Source organism: Mesoplodon mirus (genome assembly GCF_964341445.2).
Source record: "Mesoplodon mirus genome assembly, chromosome: 20".
Taxonomy (NCBI): Eukaryota; Metazoa; Chordata; class Mammalia; order Artiodactyla; family Ziphiidae; genus Mesoplodon; species Mesoplodon mirus.
The window spans coordinates 40,934,087-40,961,705 of NC_138996.1; the positions used below are offsets into that span (position 1 = coordinate 40,934,087).

The window sequence follows — 27,619 nt, forward strand, 5'->3', positions numbered from 1 at the left end:
GCATGCGTTACGGGATGCACCAGGAAGGGGTGTGCACGGTGGTGGGGCTGGGAAGGGGGAGCAGGCTTCCGTTCAGCACGCGTCTCAGGCTCTGCCCCTCGCCTGGCGTAGGAAGCGAAGCCGGCCAAGCCCAGCGCTTATGCAAATGCAGCTTCGAGGCATTTGTGCCTCGAGGGCAGCGCCTCCCCGCCCGACCCGGTTCGCTGCTTGCAAACAAACCCCTCCCGCGAGGAACAGTGAAGCTGCTCCGGCAACGCCGCAGGCCCGCTCCAGGGGCCCAAACCGCTTCCCCTTAGTCCTGCCCCGAACAAAGTGGGGAGGAAAACCCCCAAACCCTCGCCAGCAACCGCTGAAACGACCCTCAGATTCCGAGATCTGAAACTGCAGCTGTTTCGAAGAAGTCGGAGGCCTGGGCGCGGCTACGAGCCGTGCCGTCCGAGGACCCGGCGCGGCGGGGCGACCGCAGGTGCCGGCCCAGCGGCCTCGGCGCGCGTTCGCGGGCGCCAGATGGAAGCCAAGGGCGGAGCCCAAGCGCCGCTACGGCACAGGGGGCGGGCGGCCCGGGCGCGGCCGCTCGCGCGCCGGCCCGGAACGCTGCCGGCCGGCCGGGACGAGGAAGCGCCGGCGACCTGGGCGTGGAGCCCTGCCACCTTCCGGCCACACGGCGGCCCCGCCTCCTCCGCCGACTTCCTTTCCGGGCGGGACGGCGGGACGGCGGGACGGCGGCGGGGACGGGCGCTGACCTGCAGGTCGCGGGCCGGGAGCGGAGGGGCGGCCGGGGCAGCGGGCGGCCGCGGGGACGCCCCCTCCCGGCCCAACGTGCTGCCGGGGAAGCGGCGCGGGGCCGGCGGCGCTTGGTCAACCTCGCGGGGCGCGCGGCGGCCTCCGGGGCGTCCGAGAGGAGCTGCCACGTGGGCGGCGGGGCGGCGTGGGTGCGTCCCGGGGTCGGCCTCGAGGGGCGGGAGGAGCGTGGCTTGCGGCCGGGCCGGTGACCAGACGTGCCTCCCTGGGTCCGTTCTGCAGCGGGGCTGCAGGGCACCAGCGAGCGCTAACCCTCGGCCGGTAGTAAGTTCCCTTCCCTCCGCTCTCCTTCCTCGCCTGGCCTCCTGCCTAGCCAGCACCCCTCCGGGGCCCCAGCCGCGGTTTTGGATGCTGCCCCTTAAACCGCGTGGTAAACCAGTTCCGTCCAGGGTCGCTTTGCGTTAACAGGGTTTACAGGACCCTTAGGATCGGGAAAGCGTACCTAGTGGGTAACCAGGTTCCCAGCAGGCACCGACGTGCTGCACGGTCGCGTCAGCTTCACAGCTGGGTCCCGAAGCCCAGCTGTTGGGAAAGCCTCCCCTTCCTTCAGCCCTTGACATTAAAGTCAGACTTCTCCCTGAGAGCCACCGGCTTTCTGCGTTGCCCTCCTTCCTTGCCCTTGGTTCATCTCCCTTGAAAGGATCCCCCCACCCCCTTACTGGAAGCTTTAGGTCCCTTCAGGGCTCCTTCCCTGTTGGAGAGACGCTTGTGCCTGCCCGTGAGTAGAGCGCAGTGTTACCGAAATCTTGCCTTACTCACGGCACTTGGCAGTCTTCATCGTTTCTCCTCTTTTGGTTCAGTACTCAGAGGGGATAACGTCTGTCCCACCTGGGGAAACTAAGCGAAAGGGAAGGCACACATGAATACCACAGTTGGGACAGCTCCAAATGGAATCCAGCTGGCGTGGAGAATAATCCGGTGTGGTTTAGGGAGAGTTACCTATATTCTCTGAGCCTCTCTCTAAGAGGGGTGTTAGTTACCTTTAGCTCAGAACGAGGCTTCAGTGAGATGATGTGTACAACCTTCAACAGTGTCTGAAATATATTAGATGATCAATAAGTGTTCTCTTTTCCCTTTCACTCTTTTGCTGGCTCCATTTGATAAGGGAGAGAGGTAAAGGATGACAATGATCTGTAGGGCAGGCATGTGTAGTAACTGGCAAAAAAATCCTATGAGAAAGCAGTAAATAGATATAATATCTGGGAATGCGCAGCCATACAAGCTGAATCCAAACTTCTGAAATAGTAACTTAATTTCTTAATTTTTTTTTTTTTTCTGAAGACCAGAGACCGTCTGGGGTTCATGTGCTGTGATTTCTGATTGATAAATGTAAATTGAAATTGTCTGAGTTTGGAGATCCAAAGTTGAAATGTGCTTGGGTTGAACTGGAAAGCAGTTTGACCAAAATGTGTTTGTCCACTGCTATTTTGTTGTGTTTTTCTTCTAGACCCAGCATGAGTGAATTTCCCTGTAAAAAACGTGATGACTATTTGGAATGGCCTGAGTATTTCATGGCAGTGGCCTTCTTATCGGCACAGAGGAGCAAAGATCCAAATTCCCAGGTAAGTGCGTTTTTTTTTTTTTTTTTTTTTTTTTTTTTTGGGTACGCAGGCCTCTCACCGCTGTGGCCTCTCGCTGCGGAGCACAGGCTCCGGACACGCAGGCTCAGCGGCCATGGCTCACGGGCCCAGCCGCTCCGCGGCATGTGGGATCTTCCCGGACCGGGGCAAGAACCCGTGTCCCCTGCATCGGCAGGCGGACTCTCAACCAGTGCGCCACCAGGGAAGCCCGGTAAGTGAGTTTTAAAGAGAATGTTTGGACACTCACAGACACGGAGGTACCTACAGGTGAGCAAATTACAAGAGGAAGAGGCTCAGTGGACACCTGCCAACTTACAAAAAGCAGAGTAAATCTGCTGTCTTCCGTGCTGCGTTCCTGCCTGCTCACCTCCCTGTGAGAGAGTAAATTGTCACATGCCATTGTTCACTGCCTCTCGTACCCCAAGGAGACAGAGCTCTTGGCCCCTCCAGAAGCTGCCCATCTTGGAGCTCTGTAGGCCTCTGGTCTCACTTACTGCCTCTCCAGTGGCAGACCAGCCACCTGAAGTCACCAAACCTTTGGGCATGTTTTCCTGTAGGTCGGAGCCTGCATCGTGAATGCAGAAAACAAGATTGTGGGCATTGGGTACAATGGAATGCCAAATGGATGCAGTGATGACCTCTTGCCTTGGAGGAGGACAGCGGAGAGTATACTGGATACCAAATACCCTTACGGTAGGGCATGTTGTGTGTTCCATTCTGCTTGTGTCATAGCCTTGGTGAGTGCTTAAATAACGGTAGATGGTCAGAAAGCATCATCTTCCTTTTCAGTTGTTACTGACAGCTGGAAAGAAAAAAAATCCTATTGAAGTACCCCAATTTCCCTTAAGTGCCAGAGAGAGCCAAGAAGTGGAGGTGTGGTAGTGGTCACACAGCCTGGCCCTGGGGCCAGGGCTCTGTCATGGGCCTCGCGTGTTTCACTGGTGGCGGGCTTCTCTGCAGAGTGCCACAGCCCCCGGGGGAGGTGGCTGTGAAATGGGCACGGTGGCCCTGCCATTTGTTTCTTGGCTACTTGGGAGCAGGGCCAGCTAACCAAGTACTGACCAGGGCTTTGCTCTGATGAGAAGCAGCGTGCATTTCCATCTACTGAGTAAATCTGGCTCAAGCTCATCTCTGGGAAGCAGGACACAAGCTGTGAGCTGGACACCAGGAGAGGGATGATGCAGTCGCCTGCTCCTGTTCCCCTGGGCGCCGCAAGCCCAGAGTGGGCGCTGGCCAGACCGCGAGCCAGATGCGTGGAACGCAAGACCTTTGGCCTGGCCAACTCTGGTTTTCATCTTTAAATTAGGGGAGGATGCTTGTTATAATCTGTTGGCTATCTGAGCCCCAGGGGGACTCACTTCAGAGATTATCAGAGATCATCTGGGAGTGACCAGCCAAGCCTCACTTTTCCTTTAACTCCCTGGAGAATATGCAACTAATGCTGTAAAGAGGTGCATCGGGCTGCATATGCTGGTTGCAGAATTTTCTTAACGTTTGGACCTTATGTCTGGAAATGAACAGATTGCCTCTGTTGGAAGTAACGTAGATGCGGGCCATCTGAATGGGAAAGCTGTGCCTTCAGGAAATAAGGGTCAAGTGTTCTGTGGGCCCTTTCTGTTTCATTGGCTCTTCCCTGCTAGGTTTTCCTCTGGAGTTTTCTCACGAAGAGCTCCAAGTCTACATGTAGCCTAATTTATATATTTTTACTAATGTTCCTGGACCTTAATCATGTTAAATAAGCCCCATAAATTTCTTTCTAAGCTGCTTCAGGGCAACTGCTTCGTTTTTGAAAGAAAAAGAAAAAAACGTGCCTGGACGTGGAGAAGGAATTGAGGAATGAGACTGGGGAGAGCTACAAAGCACTCAGGTTCTCAGGGAATAAAACAGTTCAGTGATTAAGGGGATTTCATCGTCGGGTTAGTCCATTTAACTCGCCCCCTTGTCAGAGGAGGAAGAGTTGGATCCCGGGGAAAAGAGGGTAAAACTGCCTTCTCAGCCTCAGCTTTATAGCTGAGTGGAGCGCGGGAAAGATGTGCCAGCGTATTTTAGAAACTTGTGGTCATCCTGCTTTTGATTCTGTATGCTTTCAATGATGAGAAAGAAGGGAAATGATTCGTTATTTGTAGGCTCACGCAAAGGTGATTTTTCACAGGACAGTTCAAGGTCCCATATAAAGATGAAAGGGTTGATGAATTCAAGGTCCACAGTGAAGTGTGTAAGGACCCCAGCCCATGTTCACTGAGTCAGGACAGTGGGCTGTGGGTCCTGGTGCTGAGCTTCCCTGTAGAGGAATTCCTGGGAGGTGTCAGTCTGTGACGCTGAGGCTGGTTGCAAAACGATGCCGGTGGTCTGCACAGCGTTGAGGGGTCCTCACTGGTTACCGGGCGGCTCTCCCGTGGGACCTGTGCCTCCTTCAATCACCATGAGCCCCAGGCACATTTCTGGCAGTGACCTAGAAGCCCATGCAGCACGTTTACCATCCCCCGACTTCCCACGTCCAGAACCTCTTCAGTAGCTAATTGTGTTTGTTCTGAGAAACTTGCCTTTTGTCCAAGTTGGAGAGTACCTTTCAGAGCTCCTTTCCAGAAGGAATTAAAACAAACAAACAAACCCACAGAGGCATTTGTCCAGCTCCACTGATTGTTTTCTATTGAATGGTTGCTGGGTTTCAGGGCACTGGTTGTCTGTGTGCATTATTTTTTCCTATCCATGTGATACGTCTAGGTTTTCAAAGCTCTTTGCCCCTTACTTATCAATTATTCATTTCACATGTAGCCGTGTTAGAACGTAGACAGTTTTCTTTCACGAGAGTAAGCTTATAATTTGATGTACCGTAAAAGTCGGAGAACGTATTAAATGGGTTTTAAAAGGCATTTAGTATCACTACCATCATAATACATGTAAAGATGGGCTTTAAGTCTGAATAACTATGACTGGCTGTAAACTATCCACTCGGTCTCATCTTTTGACGGGATTTTGGGTCACAGAGAAGTAAATGTTTAGGTAGCCTTGGTGTAATAGAAATGTTTGGTGCTAATTGACTAAAATGCAAATTCTTTTTTTCTGTTTTAAGACTTAAAGAAAATTAATTTAAAAAAATAAGTGATCGTGTCTGGACTTGGGTGGGCGTAACCTTTCTTTCCTCACTGACATTAACGGTGGCTGGGCGGCTGTCTCAGGGATGACTCTGGGTCCATCCCTGTAGAGGAGCTGTAGAGGTTATCTAGATTCCAGACCACTGGCTTCCTAATTCTTCTGAGTATATGGGGACCCTCTTTTAATGTCAAAAAACCCTTCCAAGACCCCTATATAATGCTAGTTAAACTACTAGTATCTTTTTTAAAAAACTGAGGTATAATTGACATACAAAGTTACATTAGTTACAGGTATAGGACATGATGATTCATATGTATCAGTGTTTGATATGTTTACAAAGTTTTTTTCTTGAAGATTTGCGAGACCTACTTCCTCTCTTAGCGACTTTCAGGCGTGCAGGACTGTGTTGTTGTTGGACTTCTTCATTTTATAACTGGAAGTTTGTACCTTTGACCCCTCTGCCCATTTCTCCCACCCCCCTCCCCCCTCTGGCAACCACCCATCTGGTCTGTGTATCTGTGAGCTTGTTTTTGTTTTTTAGATTCCACACAAAAGTGAGATCATACCTTTTATTAGTATGTTTTGGGTAAGAAGATCCATGATGACAAAAAGCTATTTGATATCAGTAACACTTGGCATTAATCTGAACTTTACTGATGTTTGGAAAAAAGTGTATGTAAGTGCTAGACGTATGTTTGCCAGTCTGTGGACTGTCCCTGTAGCCCTGGCAGAACCTCAGTGGTACCTTGGGGTTTGTGCCCACGGGGTCTAAGCTACCCGCTTCATTCATGGATGGGAACCTGAAGTCCCAAAACGTTAAGTAACTAATACAATGCCACACAGGCAGGGTGACATCTTCTAATGCCGAGGCCAGTGCTTTGTGCTTCCTTGGCGGGGGGGGGGGGGGGGGGGTGGCGCACGGGAATTCGGCTTTTCTGAAGGGGGTAGATGGCAGCACAGTGGGCCACCCATTTGCTTCTCGCTATGCACTTGAGCAAACAGAGGTTTCGATGAAATGGCCCCCCAGAGGTCGAGAGCTCAGGTGGCGGCCTGCACCTAGGACGAAGCAGGAAGCCGTTCGTGTCTGCCTTCCCTTCACATTTCTCCCAAGGGGAGCTTGGGAATTGTGTAAGTTTAAGTTTACTGGTTAACATATATAGCTTAATTCTCCTTATTAATTGTGTAAGTTTGGAAGTCATTAGTCTTGATTGACACTCTGTGGAAGGGGAGGTAAACACAGAATACACGGAACAGAGCAGGAAGATGGTGTTTTTTCTGGGCTGTGTCTCTAGAGAGGCATTTTTAAAGGGTGTTTTTGTTCTTCCAGGCTTAGGATCAAAACTTCATTGAAACGATTTGATTATAATGTGGTATTAATATGGAAAATGAAAATTCCCCCTGCCAAGGAAACTGCCTTTTATCTCATCTTTTTCCTGAGAAATCCAAAAGATAGTATGATGTCAGTAGCAGTGAGTGTCAGGAAGAAGTCAGCGTTATTACAGTGACACCTTTTCACATGAATGACAATGAAAAAAAAAACTGGAAAGGAGCAGATATATCTAATTTACCATGAAAAAGAACTTTGGAAGACTTTAATTTTTATGAGGGGCGGTTGCTATCCCCAGAATGAAGTACTCAGCTGACACTTTCCGTTCCTTTCTCTTTGTGGGATTCATCAGAGTGAAGCACATTTAATCAAAATACCAATTTTATAAAATGGAGGCGAAATACTTGTGGTAATTCAGAGATCACTCTTTCCTCGGGTTTTCATAACCAATTTTGATGACATGGTTTACAGACCACAGTGCTGGCGTAGAACCAACTTCTTGCTTCCTTGGGAGCCATTGTTAAACTTCACGTTTCTAACAGAGCGCCCACGCCCATCAAACGTGAATGCATTTTCCTGCCATGCTGGTTCCCGTTGGGGAAGGAATTTGTGGGGAAGCAGCCTCTTTGCTTGGCCTCCTCTTCCATCCCAATCAATCAAGAAGCCAGGATTGCTTTGGCTGTTGCATCGCACTCGTGGAAGGGACCATAGTCTCGATGTCCCAAGATGGGGGGTAGCCCTGCACTCTGATGCATCGGGCGGACATGGAGACGTGAGACTTTTTCCAGAGTCGGTTCATATTTATGCAGGAAAACTCTCACTGGTTAAGAATCTGCGCTTCCACTGCAGGGGACGCGGGTTCGATCCCTGGTTGGGGGACTGAGAGATCCCACGTGCTGCGCAGCGTGGTCCCCCCCCCCCAAAAAAAAAGTATAATGCTGGGAAGGAAAATGCTGGAAATTAATTAAGGCAAGAGTTCAGCGTGGCAGCTTGAAACAGTTTTGCCAGCGTGCGGCAGTGCTTCTTTAAATTTTATATTTAAATGCAATCTTTATTTTTCAGATTTAGCATATTGTTAAGCATGCATAGATGTCATTTTAGTGATTACTTAGCCATTTACCTTACCCCTTTGAACACTGACATTTTCCTGACTGCCACGCATGTGATACATTTCTTTGGCATCCAAAAGGTTAGTCTTGAGAAACTAATTTATCAGGAAGTTAGGAGGCTGATCCTTTTTAAGCTGCAACTTCCTCTCAACTTGTAAGAGCTTCTTAGTAATTAAGATCAAATTTGTTCCCTCAGCCGTTGGAATTGAATGCCCTCTGGTTTTGTTAGGCAGATCCATGGATTTGATGACTTGCTGTTTCTTTTCCTGCAGAATTCTAATTTCACTGGTGGCGACCCAACATCCCTCCCCTGCCTCGCCATCCAGTACCTGTGGCCTGACAGTGGGCCTAATTAGGGACTTTTGTACAAAATAACTGGTGTAATCAATGGAAAACCTTGGAGCAAGTTTACAGTAAAAAAATAAAGTATATTGTTTTTATGAAAAGAGGGGCAAACTCGTATTTCACCGTGTGGTGTTTTATTTTTATTTTTATTTATTTTTATTTTTTTTTGCGGTATGTGGGCCTCTCACTGTTGTGGCCTCTCCCGTTGCGGAGCACAGGCTCCGGACGCGCAGACCCAGCAGCCATGGCCCACGGGCCCTGCCGCTCCGCGGCACGTGGGATCCTCCGAGACCGGGGCACGAACCCGTGTCCCCTGCATCGGCAGGCTGACTCTCAACCACTGCGCCACCAGGGAAGCCCCACCGTGTGGTGTTTTAGACAAACAGGGAAACACAACGGCTTATGAATGAGGCTCCCCCTGAAATTTAACCAGCTTAACATAAGTGTATTTCACTTTCAGGTGTAAGTGTTTATAAACAGCCTTCAGAAAAGAATAAATCATGATTTTGTTCATTTATTTGATTTTTCTCTATACATTTTAATCTATAAATTCAGGGCTAATTATTTTCTAAGAGCTAGAGATTACTGTTTCACCATGAATGTCTACAAGGGATGTATAGTAACAATGTATTGTAACTACCTGTCCTGAAGAGCAGATGTAGGAAAAGCTCAAATGCTTATCTATAGGATCAGACCTACCCATGAAAATACACATAATGGTCTTTGTCTATAAAAAGTCAGTTTACTTCATGGACGTTTATAGTAAAACTTAAAAATCATTCAAGGTTAGTGATTTCCAAATTGATGACCAGGAAGGGGGCTGAAGTTTGTCTTTGTACAATCTCTCTAAATAAAAGGTTTTTTTATTTTTTATTTTTTTAATTTTTATTTATTTTTAAAATTTTTTTATTTTTTTTAAAAGGTTTGTTGAGAGATTAGTAGTGTCAAATTTCAGGGCCACACTCAACCTATTTTAGGTTGTATTAAGTATGTGAGCTCATTAATTATCTGAATGATAAATTTAACTTCTTTAATTCTCTATGTTGATAAGCCTTTGCTTAGAAACTCGGTTGCCATCATCGTGGTTCCAGGGAGCACCTGACACTCCTTGAACCTTGGAGTCTTTATTCTGTTGGTCTCTTCTGTCAGTTATGCGGGGTTTGATTGATCTTTTCTGAAATTGGCCTGAATTATTAAGGTTTTGTTTTGAGTTTTTTTCATCAAGAGTCTATCTTTCAAAAGCTATGTTAATACTGGTATTAAAGTAGAATATATATATGTATATAGTTTGCTCCCAGAAATAGGCAATAAAATCTGGTTCCCAGAGATTTTTACAACTATTTATATTGTTTTTTACTTTTACTTCTTAGGACTTTTGTTTCATATTTGCGTGGTACTATACAAACCTTTAATATGCATGTTGTCTAAGAAAAGCTCCACAGTGCTTAAAATGACAATTATCAGGTTCAAGTGAGAGAATCCTAGACTGACTGTCCAGAGCCAGGGCTCCAGGGGTGGTGTATGTACATGAACCCAGGGATTGTGGGGTTGTCAGATACATGACTTGACATTCACTTCTCAATATCTTTTTGAAATAAATGATCACTGGGGACTCCTCCAGTTCTAGAGTTCTCAGGAAAAATTAAACAATATAGCTTTGATTTTTATTTGATTAGGGCACTGCTTCTCTGCTTAAGGGGTTTTAAGGGTGTTCGGGAAGCATCCTGGGGTGAAAGCTGCAGTAAACAGCTGTTGATGGCAGCGACACAGAGGGACTATGCGTCTGTGCGTGTGGACAAATTAATAGAGAGAAACAGGCTTTGTTCCCCCCCCCTCCTTCTAGTGATTCAAATCTGCTCCAGTTATGAGACGAATATAAATCGATGGAGATGGTACACAGAGTGTAGGTTACCCCACAAACATGGATGAAAAAAGGTTGGAGGACAGCAATGAAGAAAAAGACCCCGTGCGTAAATACAAGAAAATATATATGAAGAGAGGAGAGACACTTAGCACTCTTTGGAGACAGGAGGTTATTCTAAGACCAAATAGAAAGAAAGGACTTGAGAAATCCTTTTGTGAATCAGTCCATGTGGTGATGCTTATTGAAACATGGATACTGGCCTGGCTTCAGGAAATCCCTTGATAAATGGAGAATATTGGTGAAAGCAAGGTGGTTGGAATGTGCCCGTCTTCTCTCTGCTCATGCCGTCTGACGCGCAGGTCGTAGCCAGTGCGTGGAGGTGTAAATTTCATCTCTGTGCTTTCAAGTGATAGATGCCATAGTAAATTTAAAATATTGAATATGATAAGTGAGCATGAATTTTTAAATTCTACAATTAAAAGACTTTGTTCAAAATGCCATTAATTTTGAGTTTAGGTGGAAAGGGGAAGCAGAATTCCTCCTGTCCTTTTTCCTTCTGCGACTGAGTTATAACTTCTAACTTGAGTTAGAAATTGAAATAAATACAAATGAGTCATCTTATATCAGTTTGAGTTGTCTGTTAGTCCTTGAGGCGTCTTGCTTCCTTTTTAAAAATTGTAACTATATTTTATAATACGTGACATTTTCCCGAGGATGTTCACTTGTAGTTCATTTACGCGGCAGATACTTACAGGGCATCCATTTTATGTATTCTGTGCCAGGCGCTCTACAGCAGTAAATAATGTACATGTTCTCTGTGTTCAAGCAGCTTGCAGACTGCTGGTGGGGCAGGTAGACATGAACGGGATAAACAGATGTTATTGAACGTTTCTTTCTGAGGAAGTGACTGTTACACAGAGATCTGAAGGGTTTGATGGGCCCCCGTCAGGTAGAGATGGCGTAGTGGGTGTTTGGGGATGAGAAGAGCGTTCACAGAGAGAGATGCTTGGGTGAACGCGCTGGAGGACGAAGGCTCTAGATCCCCGTGCACCGAGGAGACCGTCTGGCCCAAGCTTAGCGGGTGAGGCTGGGGGCCCGCGGGGTCAGGAGTTTGGGGGGTGTGGGAAGTGGATTGGTCAGGGGTAGTTGCAGGAGGCCGCGCGAGAGGGCAGTGGGGAGGAGGGGGGAGGGGGTGCTCAGGAGGCAGCGTCACGGGGGCTGGTGACGCGGGGCTGGGGAGGGAGAGCCGCTCCTTGCAAACGGTTCTGGTCGAGCGCCTAGGTTTGGGGGAGGGGAGGAGCGGGGAGATCTGGGCCTCTGAGGTTGGAGGTGTGTGTAAGAGCTCCCAGGGAGGGGGTGCGAGCGCACAGCCGGGTCAGCGTGGCGTGTCAGCACTGGGTGGCATCACGGGTGTAGGCGAGGAGATGCAGGGAGCCGGTGCAGAGGCCGGGCCCTGGCCGGATCCCTGAGAACCACATGCAGCGGCTGGGGGAGCGGAAGGGCCCGCGGAGAAGGGCTGTGGCATCGGGAAGCACACAGGGCAGCGCTTCCAGAAGGAGGGAGCGGCCGGCCACGCCACAGGCTGCCGAGAGGTCGGGAAGGTGGGAAGGTGGGAAGACGCCTGTGGGGTTTAGCACCGCGGAAGTCCTGCTGGCAGTGCAGAGGGCAGCTCCGTGGGGCGGGCGGGCTGGAAGGCAAACTGGAGCCGCTGAAGGAAGAGCGGAAGGTGAGGAAATGGGCAGGGCGGATGCAGATCCGGTTTTGAGATGTCTGGGAAGAGAGCAGAACGGCAGACGGCGGCCAGAACGGAGGGGCCAAGGCAGAGGTGTCCGCTGTCTGTCCGACGGGAGGGTCCGGGTGTGTTTGTCTGTCGTTACAGCACGCATTTGCTTGCAGCTGAGGATGGTCCAGGAGAGGGAGATGGATGAGGATGTGAGAGGGACGGCCCCCAAGCTCACGGATCAGCAGTGAGGGGAGGACACCAGGCGAGGGCAGACGGGCGGGTGACAGCCGACCTGCGACCTTCGGTTCGTGGAGTCACAGGCGGAGACGTGACCCACTGCAGCATTTCATGGAGGATGAGGGCGGTCACGAGCTGAAAGGGGAGGGAGGGGGACGAGAGGTGGCTGTGGGGGCAGGGAGCCGGGGCCGCCTGGGAAATGTAGGGCAGGGTCGCAAGTGTGGTCTCTCCTGGGAGTCCTGAGTTAGATCCGGTAAGCCCCGTCTTCTCCATGCCAGATGGGGATCAGCGTGTCACCCGAGGTGTGCCTTGCAGAGCTGGGATCAATTAGAATACAGGTCCTGACTGCTGTTCCAGTGCCCATTGGTCAGTCCCGGTTCACCTTGAAAAGCTGTTACCCCGAGAGGGAAGCTTTGAAGCTTGACTGTGGCTCTTTCCGTCACGACGCTGTCCAGCAGTGGTGACTGTTCCGCTTCTGTCTGTGCTTCCTCAGTACATATTAGACGTCAAACAGTGTATGTATCGCTCGTGGACAGTGGGAAGGGAGGTGGGCTCAGCTCACCCCTCGATGAGGTGCACTGTCTCCACTCCCTCCTCCTTCTGACCTGATTGTGCGTCCTTAGCACACAGGGAAGCAAAGTAATTAGAGTTCTGGGGGCTTTATTGTCAATAATGGAAACACCACAGCCAGAAGTCTCTTTAGCCCTAAGCACTACCACTGGGGCTAAGTGGATCCCCTGGGTGCCCTGAGTTGCTGCCAGCAGCCTTAGCAAGAGGCGGTGAGGAGAAGGGGGCAGGGGATGGGGACCAGGGCAGGGGAGGGAGGGAGGGAGGAAAAACGCCTCTCCTCCTGTCTGCTCAGCCAAGCAGCCCGGGAGGAGAGGTCAGGGGGCACCGACATTTACCAAGTCCATCTTCTGTGCTGTGCTCATCACAGATTTTAGTCTTGGTGGCGGGTCTCAGAGGCAGGTCTTTGTGTGTGTGTGTGTGTGTGTGAAAGATCACAAGTTTTATTTTTTTAATTTTAATTTAATTTTTTAACATCTTTATTGGTGTATAGAACTACCGTATGCCCCAGCAATCCCACTACTGGGCATATACCCTGAGAAAACCATCATTCAAAAAGAGTCATGTACCACAGTGTTCATTGCAGCTCTATTTACAATAGCCAGCACATGGAAGCAACCTAAGTGTCCATCGACAGATGAATGGATAAAGAAGATGCGGCACATATATACAATGGAATATTACTCAGCCATAAGAAGAAACGAAATTGAACTATTTGTAGTGAGGTGGATGGACCTAGAGGCTGTCATACAGAGTGAAGTAGGTCTTTTTCTTTCAGGTTCATAGGCCAGGAGGCTGAGGCTTCACCGGATGCAAACGGTCATTCACAGAACTAGCAGTTGGGAGCAGGGGCAGAGTCTGAGGAGATGGCTGGGGTGATGCAGGAGGAGGCGGGGCTCTGGCACGTCTCTGGACCAGCCCAAAGCCTTGTTCCGGGAGTGGCCTGGGCCACGGGTGGCTGAGCCTGAGGCTTCATGCAGAGCCTGGAGGATTTGACTGCCTTTTTTTTTTTTTTTTTACATTATTTTTATTTTAGTTTAGTTTTTATTGGAGTGTAATTGCTTTACAATGGTGTGTTAGTTTCTTCTGTATAACAAAGTGAATCAGTTATACATATACATATATCCCCATATCCCCTCCCTCTTGCGTCTCCCTCCCACCCTCCCTATCCCACCCCTCCATGTGGTCACAGAGCACCGAGCTGAGCTCCCTGTGCTGTGCGCTGCTTCCCACTGGCTCTCTGTCTCACATTTCGTAGCGTATATGTGTCCACGCCGACTGCCTTTTGAGGGAGCTCATCCTCTTCAGATCCCAGATCTGGCCGGAATTCCCCCCTGCTGTCATTTTCCTCCGGCAGAGACCTCCTCTCTGGGCACAGGGTGGTAACAGAACAGACTCCAGACGTTTTCCAGGGGCAGGGCTGGGATCCTCTGCATTATCACTACTCCTTGTTTTTATCTTCACGTACAACCTTAGACTGTAATAATAGACGCCTCTCCACTGGAAATATGCGCCCCTCAATGCCAGGAGCTAGGGGCGCGCAATTGCTTTATCTTCTGAACAGAAAAGCCACTAACTGTGCAGGGGGCGGGGATGGCGGGGCAGTCGCGTCCAGTTCTTAGCAGAGGGGTTCCCACTGTTTGGGGTGTGGCCAGGTGAGGCCCAAGTGCCGTCACCTGTCGCCTCTGCTTAGGAGGACCCTGCTCCTGGCTCCTACAGGTCTTCATCATAGCAAGACCCAGCTGGATTGGACGCCGCTGTTCTCAGAAAACACGTGCAGTTCTGACTTGGTAACAGTGGCTTCACCGGCAGAATTCTCTGTAGTTCACAAAGTGTTTTCCTCCCGTGCTCGGCATTGTAACCTTGCGAGTTAGGAAGGGAAGGTACTCATGTTCCTGTTCGTCGTTGAGTGAGGCTGGGCTTGAACCCTGGTGCCCTGGTGTAGGCAGATGCCAGGTTTTAGCCCCCTTGGTTCTGAAAGCCATCTGTAATCCAGATACATTTTTCTGCAGGAACAATATTGCCTGCGGTTCAGGTCCCCTCTGTCTACAAACGGTGCATTTAAGCCCTCGTTTCCTGGGTTTTTGCCACACTTCCCGCCTTCCGTGGCCTTTCATCTGTGGTGCCTGCAGCCCTGGCTCTGGTTTGTCCGTGCTTGGGCGTCTCCTGCCTGGCGGGGCATGGGCTCTGCAGGGGGGACCCGCCAGCTTCTGCAGTGCCAGCGCCCAGGCCTGTAGGCGCTCTGCCTACCAAGACTTAGAACGACACGCTTCTGGGAGGCGTCTACAGTTGGAAACCACTTTCCCTCCCTGCTGCAGCCCGGTGCCAAGGGATGCTCCTCCGGCGGGAGTAAGGGGGGACGGGGACGGGCAGAGGTCTATGTGAGAAGCCGTGGGAGGGAAGTAGGCTTTGGAGCATTAGCAGCTGTCAGAGAGGAAGACCATGGCGGGGGCTCTGGGGCAGAGGCTGAGAAGCGCGGGTGGGGGGGGGGTCCACCAGGCCCATGCCGCTGGGCTTGTCTCGGAGAAGTAATGTAGTTGTCCCTTCCTGAGCCGGTTCTCCCTCTCCCCTACCCACCATAGCCTCAGATCCTTGGAAAACTCGATAGCGAGTCCAGTCACTGCCCTACCAACATGGAAACTTCATGGAGCGCAGGTGAAGCAGAGGGGTGACGTTGTTTGGGGCCAGATTCTGGCAGTGTTTGCTTTGGATTGGGGGTAGCGTGACAGTGAACACTATGTGACCTTTGTGGGGTGCTGGGGGTGGGAGGTTGGGGAAGGTTAAATCTGGAGGCTACTCTCTTGTTTAGCTCTTGACTTGAAGGATGGGTCCTTTGCAGGCTGGTGGTGATAGATGAGGCCCTGTCAGGACATCTTTCAATAATTAAGAAATAAGTAGTTGAAATTCCGTCCCAACTCCTGAAGCAGGGAAGCGCTTCCCTAAATGGATCTGTTAGAGGAGTGGGTGCACGTCCCACCCCTCAGTGGCAGCCTCCATCGGGCACCTGAGGGGCACCCAGAGCAGGGGGGAACCCATGCTCCGAGAGAGACGGGTCCGGTTCAGCCACTCTGATCCCTGTATGACGCCAGAAGTCAAAACACTTGGACCCTGATTTCAAGAAGTAATGACCAAGAGCTCTGTCATCAGAACAGAAGTGGAGTATCTTGTAAAAATTAACGTTGCGTTATTTTTTTAAATGCACGGGTCAACCTTGAACTCGGGTACCCCGTTTTGTGTCAGTTATTAATTGCAGGCTGGAGCGTCCCACCTGTTCACGGCCCTGAGCGCACCCTTCTTGGCTCTCGAGTCTGGACCCTCCCTCTTGGCAGCAAGCTGAAGTGTCCGTGCTCAGAACGCGGGTGGCCGCCCGGCCCCGAGAACCATCACAGCCATCAGTCAAGGGCACGGGGGCGCTCCCCAGGGACGCCGAGGACGCTTGTACAGACCAGCCTGGAGAGCGCTGGCAGAAGGCAGGGCAGGGCAGGCTGAGTTCCACAGGTGCTCCGTGTCTGGACCTTTCTCCTGCCCCTAACCCAGCTGCGTCACCAGGCTGCCCCACTTTCCACGTCAGCCTTGGTGGAATAACCCTCAGGCCCCAGGAAGTCATTTTCTTCAAGTAAAAATCCTGTGCTACTAAAAATGAGGAATTATAAACAAGCTGGAGGCTTTCTCTACCTGGAATAGAAACATAGTTTTCCTGACCCCAAATTTTATCAGGCCCCAGTATCTCCCATCATGTCCTGGTAGCCACATGACGATCAGTTTGGGGTAGAATCACACTATTAAATTATCTGTGCAGCAGTTAGCAATTGTATAGCCTTATTCTGAGGTTTCTTTTCTTTTTTTTTTTTAAACCTATTTAAGTAACCTTAACAATGCTACTGTCTGAAATAGATGTTGTATTAGTCTTACATGAAACGAGATGAAAGTTAAATCTATAAAATGTTGAATCTCTTAAATCTAACCAAGGATGGAATATATCCTGTTAATGTGTCAAACTTCTAGAGAAACGCCTACCTGAGACAGTAAGGATTAATCAAGCCCTAGTAAGAGGGAATTTGAAAAATACAGTTTTCTAATTATGCAGTCTCTTCTCAGTGGGCCAAGGTTAATGCAGTTCTGAATTCTGACAGTTAGTAATATAAAAGAAAAAAAAAAAAAGACCAAAGCATGTGAATTGTCTTATAGTTACCTGAAACAGAGGTTCTCCTTCTATCAGTCAAGAACTTCATACGCATTAATGTGATATTTTCAGCATTTGATTCTTTTCCTTTTAAACAACGTGGAGAATTGTTGAAAGTTCTTGTGTCACTCTTTGTGCTTAACAGATAGACATGTAGTATTTGGAGATTTCTTTTGCTTATTGCTCAGCCATAGACGAGTAATTCTAGGTTAATGGAAAATTTGTCTTCCTGTGTGTGTGTAACAATTTAGCTGTCTTTTGAATACTTTCTAGACACTGTGTATCTTTGGAATACTTGGTCCTGATTCCTGCTATGAATGTAGAAACTGGGCTTATCTCGAGGTCAGTAGCAGAGCCATCCTCCGTGGTTGGTTTTTGTTCTCAGGCCTGTTTGTAGTTCTTGCTGCAGCTCTTCCGAAGCCACATCATAAAGACGCCAGCAACTCAAAGAAGATAAATGTATTCTTTAATTTAGTGCCATCAGATATCTACGGAGTGTTTCTATCATAGTGAGAAAAGTTGCAGAGAAGACTCAGCCCACCCAAAGAAGAGGCCTGCAGAGAAGGTGGGGAAAATTGGGGTTAGAAATGTAGATTTCAGGGTTTTACAAGTAGATCTGTTCTCTGAGAATCTACGGATGGATGAATCCTTAAAGTCCAGGACTATGGGAGGAAAACAAAAGAGCAGGGTTGAACCTTGGGAAATGCCCAGAAATGTGAGAGCAGGACAGGGACCCACAGAGAAGTGGTCTGGTGATGCTGAGAGGGTTAGAGCAGGTGATGTGGGGTGGTCACGCATCAAGGGCCAGCAGAGCAGGGAAGCCAGAGATTGCAGCCAGAAAAGGACTGGGTTTAGGTAACTACGAGGCCGCCCGGCGGGGTGTGGGGACGGCCTCCTGTCGGCTCACAGAGCAGATCCCCGACACATCACGTCTCTCCCCAGCTACGCACCACACGCTGGGGGCTTGGAATTAGCCCTGCGGGAGTATTTCCACCACAGAGATCGGCAGAGGCTATAGATTAGGGCTTAGTTCTTTGTTTTTGTTTTTTTAGTAGTTGGTTGTATGCGTGTAGTAGCACATCACAGAGCCCAACAGGTTTCCACAGACTGGTATTTCTCAGGCTTTTTACATGGCGACACAGCAAACATAGTTTACACCTGAAACAGTTTTCAGGACCCTCCTTAACCTTGCCACGTGGGATGCATTCTGATCTCGCCCCTTCTCTTTCTACCTGTTTCCTTAGAAAGGAGGAAAAAATGCTGTTCATAACTCACTAAACTGATCTCGCGACCTACAGTTGAGAAAGCCTCGTTTTACAGAAAACTAGAGGTTCTATATGCGTCATAATGCCAAGAGGTGATTATTTTAAAAACAGAGTAGCAGTTGTAGATAAGACAGATTCATCTCGAAAGGAAGAAGAAAAGAGACCCAAAGTGCTGAAAAGGCAGCCTCTTCAGAATGGGGACTAAGTGTGTGTGTGTGAAGGAGAAGAAAAATGGGGCAGCGGGAGCCCGCATCATAGGAGGTGCCTGGTGGGGGGCTGCCGAGAGCGGGGCCTGGCCCTTGGCAACACCAGGAGAGAAGCCTCATGTTTTGTTGCGACAGCCTGTCTTGGAGAAGGTCAGCTGTTCTAGAGGATGAAGGAAGGAAACTGGACACATGGGGAAAAAGCTAAAAACCGGATTCCCTTGGGATTGTAAAAACTGCTTTTATTTAGTTAGTTGGAGCCACTGTTACTCCTGCAAACCAAAGAGCACAACTTTTAAGTGGCAAGACCGGGCCTTGAACCCCGGGCTGACTCTCGTCGCAAAGCTGTTTTTCCAGACTTGCCTGAGAGGACGCGAATACAGGGAAGGACGCTCGGCCTTGTGGTCAGGCCAGCCAGGGCCCTGGAGCAAGCCCGTCGCAGGCAAGCCCTGCTGCTGGGTGCTCCTTGTGGCCTGGCGCGGCCTCCTCCAGGCGGTTACCTGTTAAGTGACCAGTGGAGATGCCAGGCCAGGTGAATGAATCCCCGGCCTCCACCCTGACTCGCCCACGTTAAACAAGCCGAATGCACAGTCGTCAGTCACGTTGGTCTGCCCAGAGGACAGTCTGGGGCCCGAGGCCTGTCTGCCTGGTGCCGCCTGGGCGGATCAGCCCCAGAGAGAAACACAGGGCGGTCTTGGAGGGGAAGCGAGGGTCAGGGCCGCAGAGACTGGAGGCCGTGGTGCCGAGAGGCCAGCCAGGCCACAAACACGCAGCCTTTCAGACTTGAGGATCTGGACCCACAGCGCAGGGGGCCACGAGGTGGGAGGGGCCCGGCTGAGTGTCAGGGGCTTCCTGGGCCGGGGGTTCCTCCCCTCGACCCTCAGGTGCAGGCTCGGGAAGCAGGTGCCAGGTGGCTGGGGCGGGTGTCCGCCACGCCTGAGTTCGGGGTGTGCAGTGGTGAACGAGAGCGGCGAGGTGTGGATGGGACGCCTGAGTTTCGCTCTTGTCATTGTCTGGCTTTGAACGTGTGGGATTGTGGACTGTGACCTGTTCCTCTACAGAGCCTCACGTGCGCCTGGCCCTCAGCTGCTCTAAATGCCCGGTAGACCTCTTGTTTCTCTAACAAGAAGCTTTGTATTTTCCGTCTTGTGACTTTGTGGTTAAGAGAAAGGAAGTCTGTTTATAGTCCAGCGTATTATTTCTATAAACCACCCTTTACACAGGGGTGTCAGATGCTGCACGAGAGAATCTGTTTCATTTTCGTTAATGAATCCAGACATAATGTTATGTTTTGCCCCAAACTGCCTCGGATGAATTAGAGGAAGATAGTTGTAGTCAATGTGACAATTTTTAGGATTCATAAGAGGCCGATATAGAGTTTCCTAACAGATTCAGAAACTGTAGTTCTGAATATTAATACCAGCACCATCAAAACATAGTTATTAGGTGGGAAAGCATATTTTTGATATTTAAATTTAAGGACTTTCTGTATTTCCCAGCGTTGCCATCAAGAATTGGAATCTGAATTTCCTCCTTTATTCATTCAGTAACTATTTAACACCCATATGTTCATGGCACAGCACTAGGCTCTGAGGGAGTTACAAAGAACCTAGAAGGCTGGGCTCTGTCCTCAAGGGGGAAATAAAAGAAACAAGTACCTCTAATTGTTTTCAACACTGAGCAGTGTTGATCCCAGCTTGGGAACATCTCGGTCACTGGGGAAGGAAATGGGGCCAGGGGGCCCCTCCGAGGCCAGTGCCCTGACAGCCCTGAGGGTCCCCCCACCCCTCGGGGTTTACAGGACCAGGTCTCAAGGAGCCAGGCTCGGGTCCCTCTGCAGCCAGCAAGGATTGTTCTCTGATGGGCTGTGGTCTGATTAAGCACGGCTATTTTTTTCCCTTTAGATTTTCTTAACAATGCCAGAGACTGTTCATTTCTACACACAACTAAATCGTGGTGTTCATAGGCTAAGGTGAGCACTCGCCAGCGTCTCCTGAGAAGGCCCCAGTTCAGCTTTCTGCCTGCAGGATGGCAGAGCTGCTGCAGGACTCACAGGGGACACTTACAATGTCCCCTGAAGACGGGAGTTCTGGGGAGGACGGTGGACCAGGGTCTGTCCTATCTGAGCCAGAGTAGGCCCCCAGTAAAAGTTCATTGACTGAGTGAGTACATCCGAGCTAAAGTATACAAGAGCCATGAGTTTAGGCCACTCTTCTTTTTAGGCCTTGTCGACTAAAAGAAAAACGCAGAACGTAAGAGCCGGGAGTTGAGTTTTATTCAGGGTCTTACTGAGGACCAGAGCCAGGAGACAGCCTCTCAGAGACCTCTGAGAAACAGCTCTGAAGAGGTAGCAAGGGAGGTCCACATATATATGATTTTGGCTGAGGGGTTTGTGCAATCAGCATAGAGTATAACTAGTCACAGGGAAGAGATATCTCAGTTAATGGATTTAGTGCTTTCCTAAGTATGGGAAGATGCAAGAATCTGGGTTCATAAAAATATTTTCTTGGAATTGATACCTAAGTTTTCCTATCTAACTAAGGGCCTGTTGTGCCTGTTTTCCCAAAGCACAGAGTGCATCCTCCTGTTCTTTGTCCTGAATTCCTTTCAGGGCGCACGGTAGGTCAGTGGCTGCTGTGGCTGATGACTTGATTTTGTAGAACTGGATGGTGGGCAAGATTCTTTGTTTTACAACCTCAGTGCTCCTGGAAGAAGGTGCTCCGGGTAGGAGGTTGATAAGTTGGAGGGAGAGGGGGAGACCTTCGAAGGCCCCCATGTTTATAATTAGAAGTTTTGTATGATTTGGACCAGGGCCAGATGGTAATTCATTCAGTAAACATTTATCTAGCACTCGTGTGCCTAGAGTGTGTTAGGTCCCCTGCAGATATGAGAGGGTTCTACATGGCAGTGTTTTCTAAACGTGTCTGCAGCTTAGAGTCATGGGGGAGAATCTCTGAAAAATTCCAAAGCCTAGGCCACACCCCAGACCATCACAGTCTCCAGGTGGGGGACACAGACATGGCGGTTTCCTCCTTGGGGGGTTCCACCAGGCAGACAAGTCTGCGAGTCACCACCACAAGGAGAAGAGTTTTAGAGAACGCGCCCAGAAACGTAAGTAATGATATTAGACGTCAATACAGCAGCCTCACAAAGCCGGTGGGGGATTCTGGAGTAGATCTGAGAAGTGAATACTACGAGCTCCCTCAAAGGAGCTCCCCGTGGATTAGGTGTTGGGAACACCTAGCCTAGCAGCCTGGGAAGATGGGTGGGCGTCAGCAGGTGCGGGACAGGAGAGGAGGGAGCCTCCCCAACCTTGAATCCAGGCAAGGCTGGGGATGACCTTGGATCACCATTTGGGGATCACTGACCAGTCTGGCAAGAACTTGACTTTCCACGGTCCTTAAGTGGACGGATGTTTTTTGTAGGGAAGACAAACTACTGGTTATCCGGTGGCATTTTTCTTTGGTGTGTGTGGGCTGAGGACCATGAGGTGCAGCAGATCCCTGGGGACAGAAATGCTCAGCTTCACTTCCTGATTCTCTGGCTCTTAAAATTGCTCTTTGCCCTCCTAGTGGCCCTGGCGAATGTCCCTGCGTGTGCGTTATCAGCCCAAGTGAGCCGCTTTGTGCTGATGGTTCCGTCCCCACCTTGTGGGTCCTGTGGAGCCGTGGGCTATTGCTCTGCCTGGGGTGGGTGAGGACAGTTGACCTTGGCCCCTCCTGGCTGCTGTAGGTGCCAACAGACCACATGGCCCGCATTTCTCAGTACTTTCCGTCTCTAATTAGTTTTTTAAAAATTGAGTCTAGGGCTTCCCTGGTGGCGCAGTGGTTGAGAGTCCGCCTGCCGATGCAGGGGACACGGGTTCATGCCCCGGTCCGGGAGGATCCCACGTGCCGCGGGGCAGCTGGGCCCGTGAGCCATGGCCGCTGAGCCTGCGCGTCCGGAGCCTGTGCTCCGCAACGGGAGAGGCCACAGCAGTGAGAGGCCCACGTACCGCAAAAAAAAAATAGAGTCTATTATCTGTGTTATTTCATAGGGGCCAACGGAATGCCTCAGCACTCAGCGAGTTCTTCATGAGCTTTTGCAATCTAAGTTTTCCTTTCTTTCTCCTTCAAACCCACAGTGTGCCACGCCGAGCTGAATGCCATTATGAACAAAAACTCAGCAGACGTGAAAGGCTGTACCATGTATGTCGCCTTGTTCCCGTGTAATGAATGTGCTAAGCTCATCATCCAGGCAGGTAGGACCCCGGCCGTTCCCATTTGTCACATTTGCATTGCTGCCTGCTCACTGCAGATGTGTTTGATCTTCAATCGCTATTGTTTAGATCTAAATTAACTGCACTATCAGCCTTGCAAGATATTTTCCTGTGTTTTGTCTTTGAATGGTGCCAGGTATTCTAAGACTAATTGCATCCTCTGTGCTTCTTAGCATGTTTTTAATTTAGTTTGCAACTTCCTAAACTGCAAGCTGCCAAAAAACAACACCGGCATTGCATATAATTACTGTCAGTTTACTATTCTCTGACATATTTTGCATAGATTAGGGGGGAGGGAGATAAATGAACTTCTGTCAGAAACAAGGTCAACTGGGAGTCTCTATATGAAATTTTAATTTGTATCTAATATATGGTAGATATATGAGGACCTAAACATCTCTTTGCATATAAATGTCATAAGACAAATGGTACAACTTGAAGTTTTTCTTACATTTACGGTTACCATAAATCTGCACCATTGTGTTCTGAATATTTCACCTTTTTCAAACTGTCACATCTAAGATTCAGCTACACTTTATCTCCATGAAGCTCTCGGCTTGAGATTTACAGACTTACCACGTTAGCCAGATGTGTGCTTTAACGGGGCTGTTCATCCCGAGCCCTGATCTCTGAGCAGAAGCGGTCTGGTGGAATCAGGGTCAAGGATCTCAGCTGAGGAGTCTCATGGGCTCCCTCCCTGGGGGTGCACGACCCTTCGCGAGTTTTCCTCGCCATCCTTAGCACGGCAGCGGCGGCAGGTGCATGGGAAGAGCAGCCTCCTGTGGTCCCTTCTGAGACTCGTGGAGGAGCAGGGTGATGGTCAAGTGCCCTCCAGATTCTTGGCCCTCAAGTTAGAACTGCCTGGTCAGACAGGGGTAGGAAACAGATCTGTCCTCTGTCGAGCTGGCTTGAATAGGTCTGCAGAGCCATTCCTGGCAGCGCGGTGGTCCTCATCTCTGATTTTGCCGGTGTTCTCCACCACCCCCGTTAGCCTCTTGAGTTAGGAGTCGTTGCCTTGTGAATAAAGAATATTTGATTGCCTGCAGTAAAGAAAATTTGTTAAGCGGATCAAGGCTTGACTATTTGACATGTTTTCACTTTGCATTTATTAAAAAAAATCCATAAAGACTGGAGGGCAGATTAAATAGAATCCATGTGCTGCTGTATTTGAGAGCAGCAGATACATATTTCAGTCACTGGACATTGTGTGCTCGCACCCTCAGGAAAGGTGATTAATCAGACTCTACCAGGGCTTCTGTCCGCGTGCCTGTTGTTGTATCTCTATGCGCACATAATGAGGTTTCTTTCATTGTTGCCTTTTAAGGGATAAAAGAAGTTATTTTCATGTCTGATAAATACCACGACAGCAAAGAGACAACAGCCGCGAGGCTCATGTTTAAAATGGCCGGGGTTTCCTTCAGGTGAGTGGGAGGCACGTTGAGGAGAAGGTACTGGAAGGCCTGATGGAGAAAACACACTTGACCTTGTCTGATGTTTAATTTCTACTTGGGATGCCTGACCTCCACACTTGGAAGCATCTTTTTATTTATTTTATTTATTTAAAAAATTTATTTCTTAATTGAAGTATAGTTGATTTACAATGTTGTGCTAATTTCTGCCGTACGGCAAAGTGATTCAGTTATATATATGTATACGTTCTTTTCCATTATGGTTTATCACAGGGTACTGAGTATAGTTCCCTGTGCTCTACAGTAGGACCTTGTTGTTTATGCATCCTGTATATAAAAGCTCACATCTGCTGACCTCAACCTCACACTCCGTCCCTCCCCCTCCCCCCTCCCCCTTGGCAACCACAAGTCTGTTCTCTATGTCCACGAATCTGTTTCTGTTTCCTAGACAGGTTCATTTGTATCATATGCTAGGTTCCACATATAAGTGATATCATATGGTATTTGTCTCTCTCTTTCTGACTTCACTTAGTGTGATAATCTCTTGTTGCATCCATGTTGCTGCAAATGGCGTTATTTCATTCTTTTTTATGGTTGAGTAGTATTCCAGTGTGTGTGTGTGTGTGTGTGTGTATGTGTGTGTGTGTGTGTGTACACACACACATCTTTCTTATCCATTCATCTCTCGATGGACATTCAGGTTGTTTCCATGTCTTGGCTATTGTGAATAGTGCTGCTATGAATATAGGGGTGCATGTATCTTTTTTGGATTAGAGTCTTGTCTGGATATAGGAAGCATCTTTTTAAATATGATGGGCTGAGGCTCTAAAGATTATTCTAAGGGTAGATTTTTACGGGCAGTGACAGAAGTAACTGAAGACAATCTGTGTAATGGTTACACTTTGTTTTAGTAGCTTTCCAGGGCTTGAACTAATTATTCTGGTAGTGAGAAATTTTAAAATTCACAAGTTTTATACTATTAACATTAAATGTTTTTAAATTTTGCAGATGTAACAACTCTGGCATAAAATATTTAAGGTGAAAATAACCTGCCAGGTTGGAACACTGGGAATTCTTTTTACAGTCATAGTTTAAATTGAGATTTTAAGTCATTGAGATTTACATGCTTACCTTTGGTAGGCACAGATTGGGAGGTATGTGTTACTTGCAAGTCAGTTCAACCACCGTTGGTTTCTGGTAGAAACTTCTTTTAGACTGAAAACTTTTGAAGAAGTTCCTTTATAGTATTTGTGTCAGCAGTTGGGGTCCTTGTAATTGGTAACATACCTAACCTTTTGGATTACTCATTAGGGATATAGGTTATATGTAATGAATCTCTTGCACTATTGTGCCTTCTGAGACACAAATTATTTACATAATACTAATTAGATATTTACTGTGTACTGATTTTTTTTAAAGAATGTTTTGTCCTCATGTATGTTTTTTTCACCTGCTTGAGAAGGTATATTAATGAGTAAAAAATGTCATGGGTTTATTTTACTTCTGCATTTATAGAACATGATTTTAAAAATGACTCCACTAGAGCTGGTTGTTTTGTATTGAGAGCAAAAGAAAATTTACTCTTTTTTTGCTTTAGAGCAATTCCAAGTTGGCTGCAAAAATTTCCTAGACAATAAGATAAATCTGGTGGGGAAACTAGTCATTGGATGTCATGTCATGCAGCTAACTTGTTAGAAATCCTCTGACTTCCCGATAATTCATGAACTCAGCTAGCTGACGAACACAGAAACCAAGCCGCCCCATGCATCTTTTTTTGTCTTAGTCTTTTCCGGTCCGTGTTTCTCTCGGTATGGTGCACAGTAATTGGCTCCTATAGAGACAAAATATCAAGCGAATACCGGGAAATTTTTTTCCTCCCCGCAGAAAATGTAGGTTAAGCCAAAGTAAACAAATGGCTCTAACTACTCACTAGATAATATCTTTATATGTTTTGTTTCTTACCTTTAGGAAATTCACACCAAAGTGCAGCCAGATTGTCATTGACTTTGATTCAATTAACAGCAGACCCAGTCAGAAGCTCCAGTGACTTACATCTCATTAAATCTCCAGAAGATTGGGATTATCCTCTTCTAAGAGGCTGCTAATGCCTTTCATCTTAAAGTTACACATAACTTTTTAATAACCGGGTCGGCAAAAGTCGACATCTAAAGAATGTAAAAGCTCAAATCTTCCTGACTCGCTCTCCTGTCACGTGGAATCTGCATCTGTTGAAACTATCGATTTAGGGTTTAAAATAAAGGAGCTGTGGGTGCGCACGGGGCTGGAGCGGGCACCGCCCCTCCTGTCTCCTGATTCGCTGGGACGCTGGCGGCTGCGCAGAAGGGCGTCAGCCGTGCGTCGTCCAGTCCACCGCGTTTCACAGCCGCTCTTCAACGCCACGTGTGCTGGGAGGACAAACAAATAATTGTGGCTGGGTTCCTACCGGGATGAGCAGACACGCTGATCTGAACATCGGCCCGAATGAAGCATCACAGGTAACGCCCTTGGGGAAAGGAAAGGAGCCGCAAGACAGTAGCATTTAAGTGTTTGCTTTCGAGAGTTGAGGGAGCCCCCAGCCGTCCAGCCGCCCAGCCGCCCAGCCGCCCGCCCGAAAGTCCTGGACGGGGTGCGCTTTCGTCCTGGCAGATGACGAGTGCAACCGAGCGGGCGTGCTTTCCCCGCCCTGCTGTCCTGCTCCCCACAGGGCGGTGCCGCGGTCTGCCTCTGCGCGGTGGGGACCTCTGTTGTTCGTGCTTGTTACTCTGGCTTTGTGGGTGACACAGAGCTCTTACATTACTTTATTTGAGTAATGAGTCGTTCCCGGGGAAGGCAGCCCGTCGCCCTGCGTCGCCCCCAGGTCCACACCCTGCCCGGGGGCGGAGCCCCGCACCGCTGCTGCACGTGCCAGCACGGTTGATTCCCAGGGCTGCTGTCTCCTGTCCTGTAAGTGAAATGAACGTGAGGAGATGTCAGTTCCGTCCAGATCTCTTGGTGACAGGAGATCACTTGCGCTCCTGGCGCCCTGCCTTCACTGACACACATCTCACCTTCCTAATCACTTAGATTTGGGGGATGGGTAGCAGTGCACCTGTCTTTAATCTCATTTCATTTGTATTAAATGTGCTCAGTACCTTCGTTGAGAAAATGGTTTCTTTATCCTCAAGATCATGACCGTTTTAAAGTGCTCTTACATCTTTATGAGTTTTTATTTTGTCTCTGAGGTTTTGGATTCCATATTCTGGGGCATGTCATTTCTGTGTTGTCTGTGAAGCACACTGCATATGTTTTAATGCTCAGAGAACAGTTTGAGGCACGGATGCCGTGTGCCTTCCCCAGGGATGAAGGGCGATGTGTCTCTATGGACCAGATTGAAGATGTCTGGGAAGGCTCTCTTCCCTCTCTCTCTCCAGCGTGCCCTGCTCCTGTCTCAGGTGTGGCCAACTGACAGGTCATCTCCGCCACCTGATAGGTCCCAGGCCTCCTCCCTCCCATAATCCTCCAGTCTCCAGTGCTGGCTTATCTGCTGCTTTCCTACTGTATTCTTTCTCTAAATCTCCTTTCCTCGCCTCAGATTTTTTCTCTCTTATCTCCTCCAAACCCCCTGCCCTCTGCTCTGAAGTGCATAAAACAAAAACAAAAGGTATATAGAAGC

General features: G+C 48.9%; 1 protein-coding gene across 3 annotated transcripts; it reads left to right on the forward strand.

Moving 5' to 3' along the window:
• The first annotated feature begins 592 nt into the window (after window positions 1-592).
• Window positions 593-27,112, forward strand: DCTD (dCMP deaminase). Of its 3 annotated transcripts, none has more exons than XM_082608865.1 (6): window positions 593-749; window positions 2,249-2,363; window positions 2,939-3,074; window positions 22,424-22,540; window positions 23,883-23,979; window positions 25,936-27,112. In XM_082608865.1, the coding sequence occupies exons 2-6, from the start codon at window positions 2,256-2,258 to the stop codon at window positions 26,012-26,014; spliced, it is 537 nt and encodes a 178-aa protein (XP_082464991.1). In that variant the 5' UTR covers window positions 593-749; window positions 2,249-2,255; the 3' UTR covers window positions 26,015-27,112. The 3 variants fall into 3 exon arrangements, with proteins under 3 accessions (XP_082464991.1, XP_082464993.1, XP_082464992.1); XM_082608867.1 differs by lacking the exon at window positions 593-749 and adding an exon at window positions 775-932; XM_082608866.1 differs by lacking the exon at window positions 593-749 and adding an exon at window positions 953-1,065.
• Window positions 27,113-27,619: the final 507 nt, after the last annotated feature.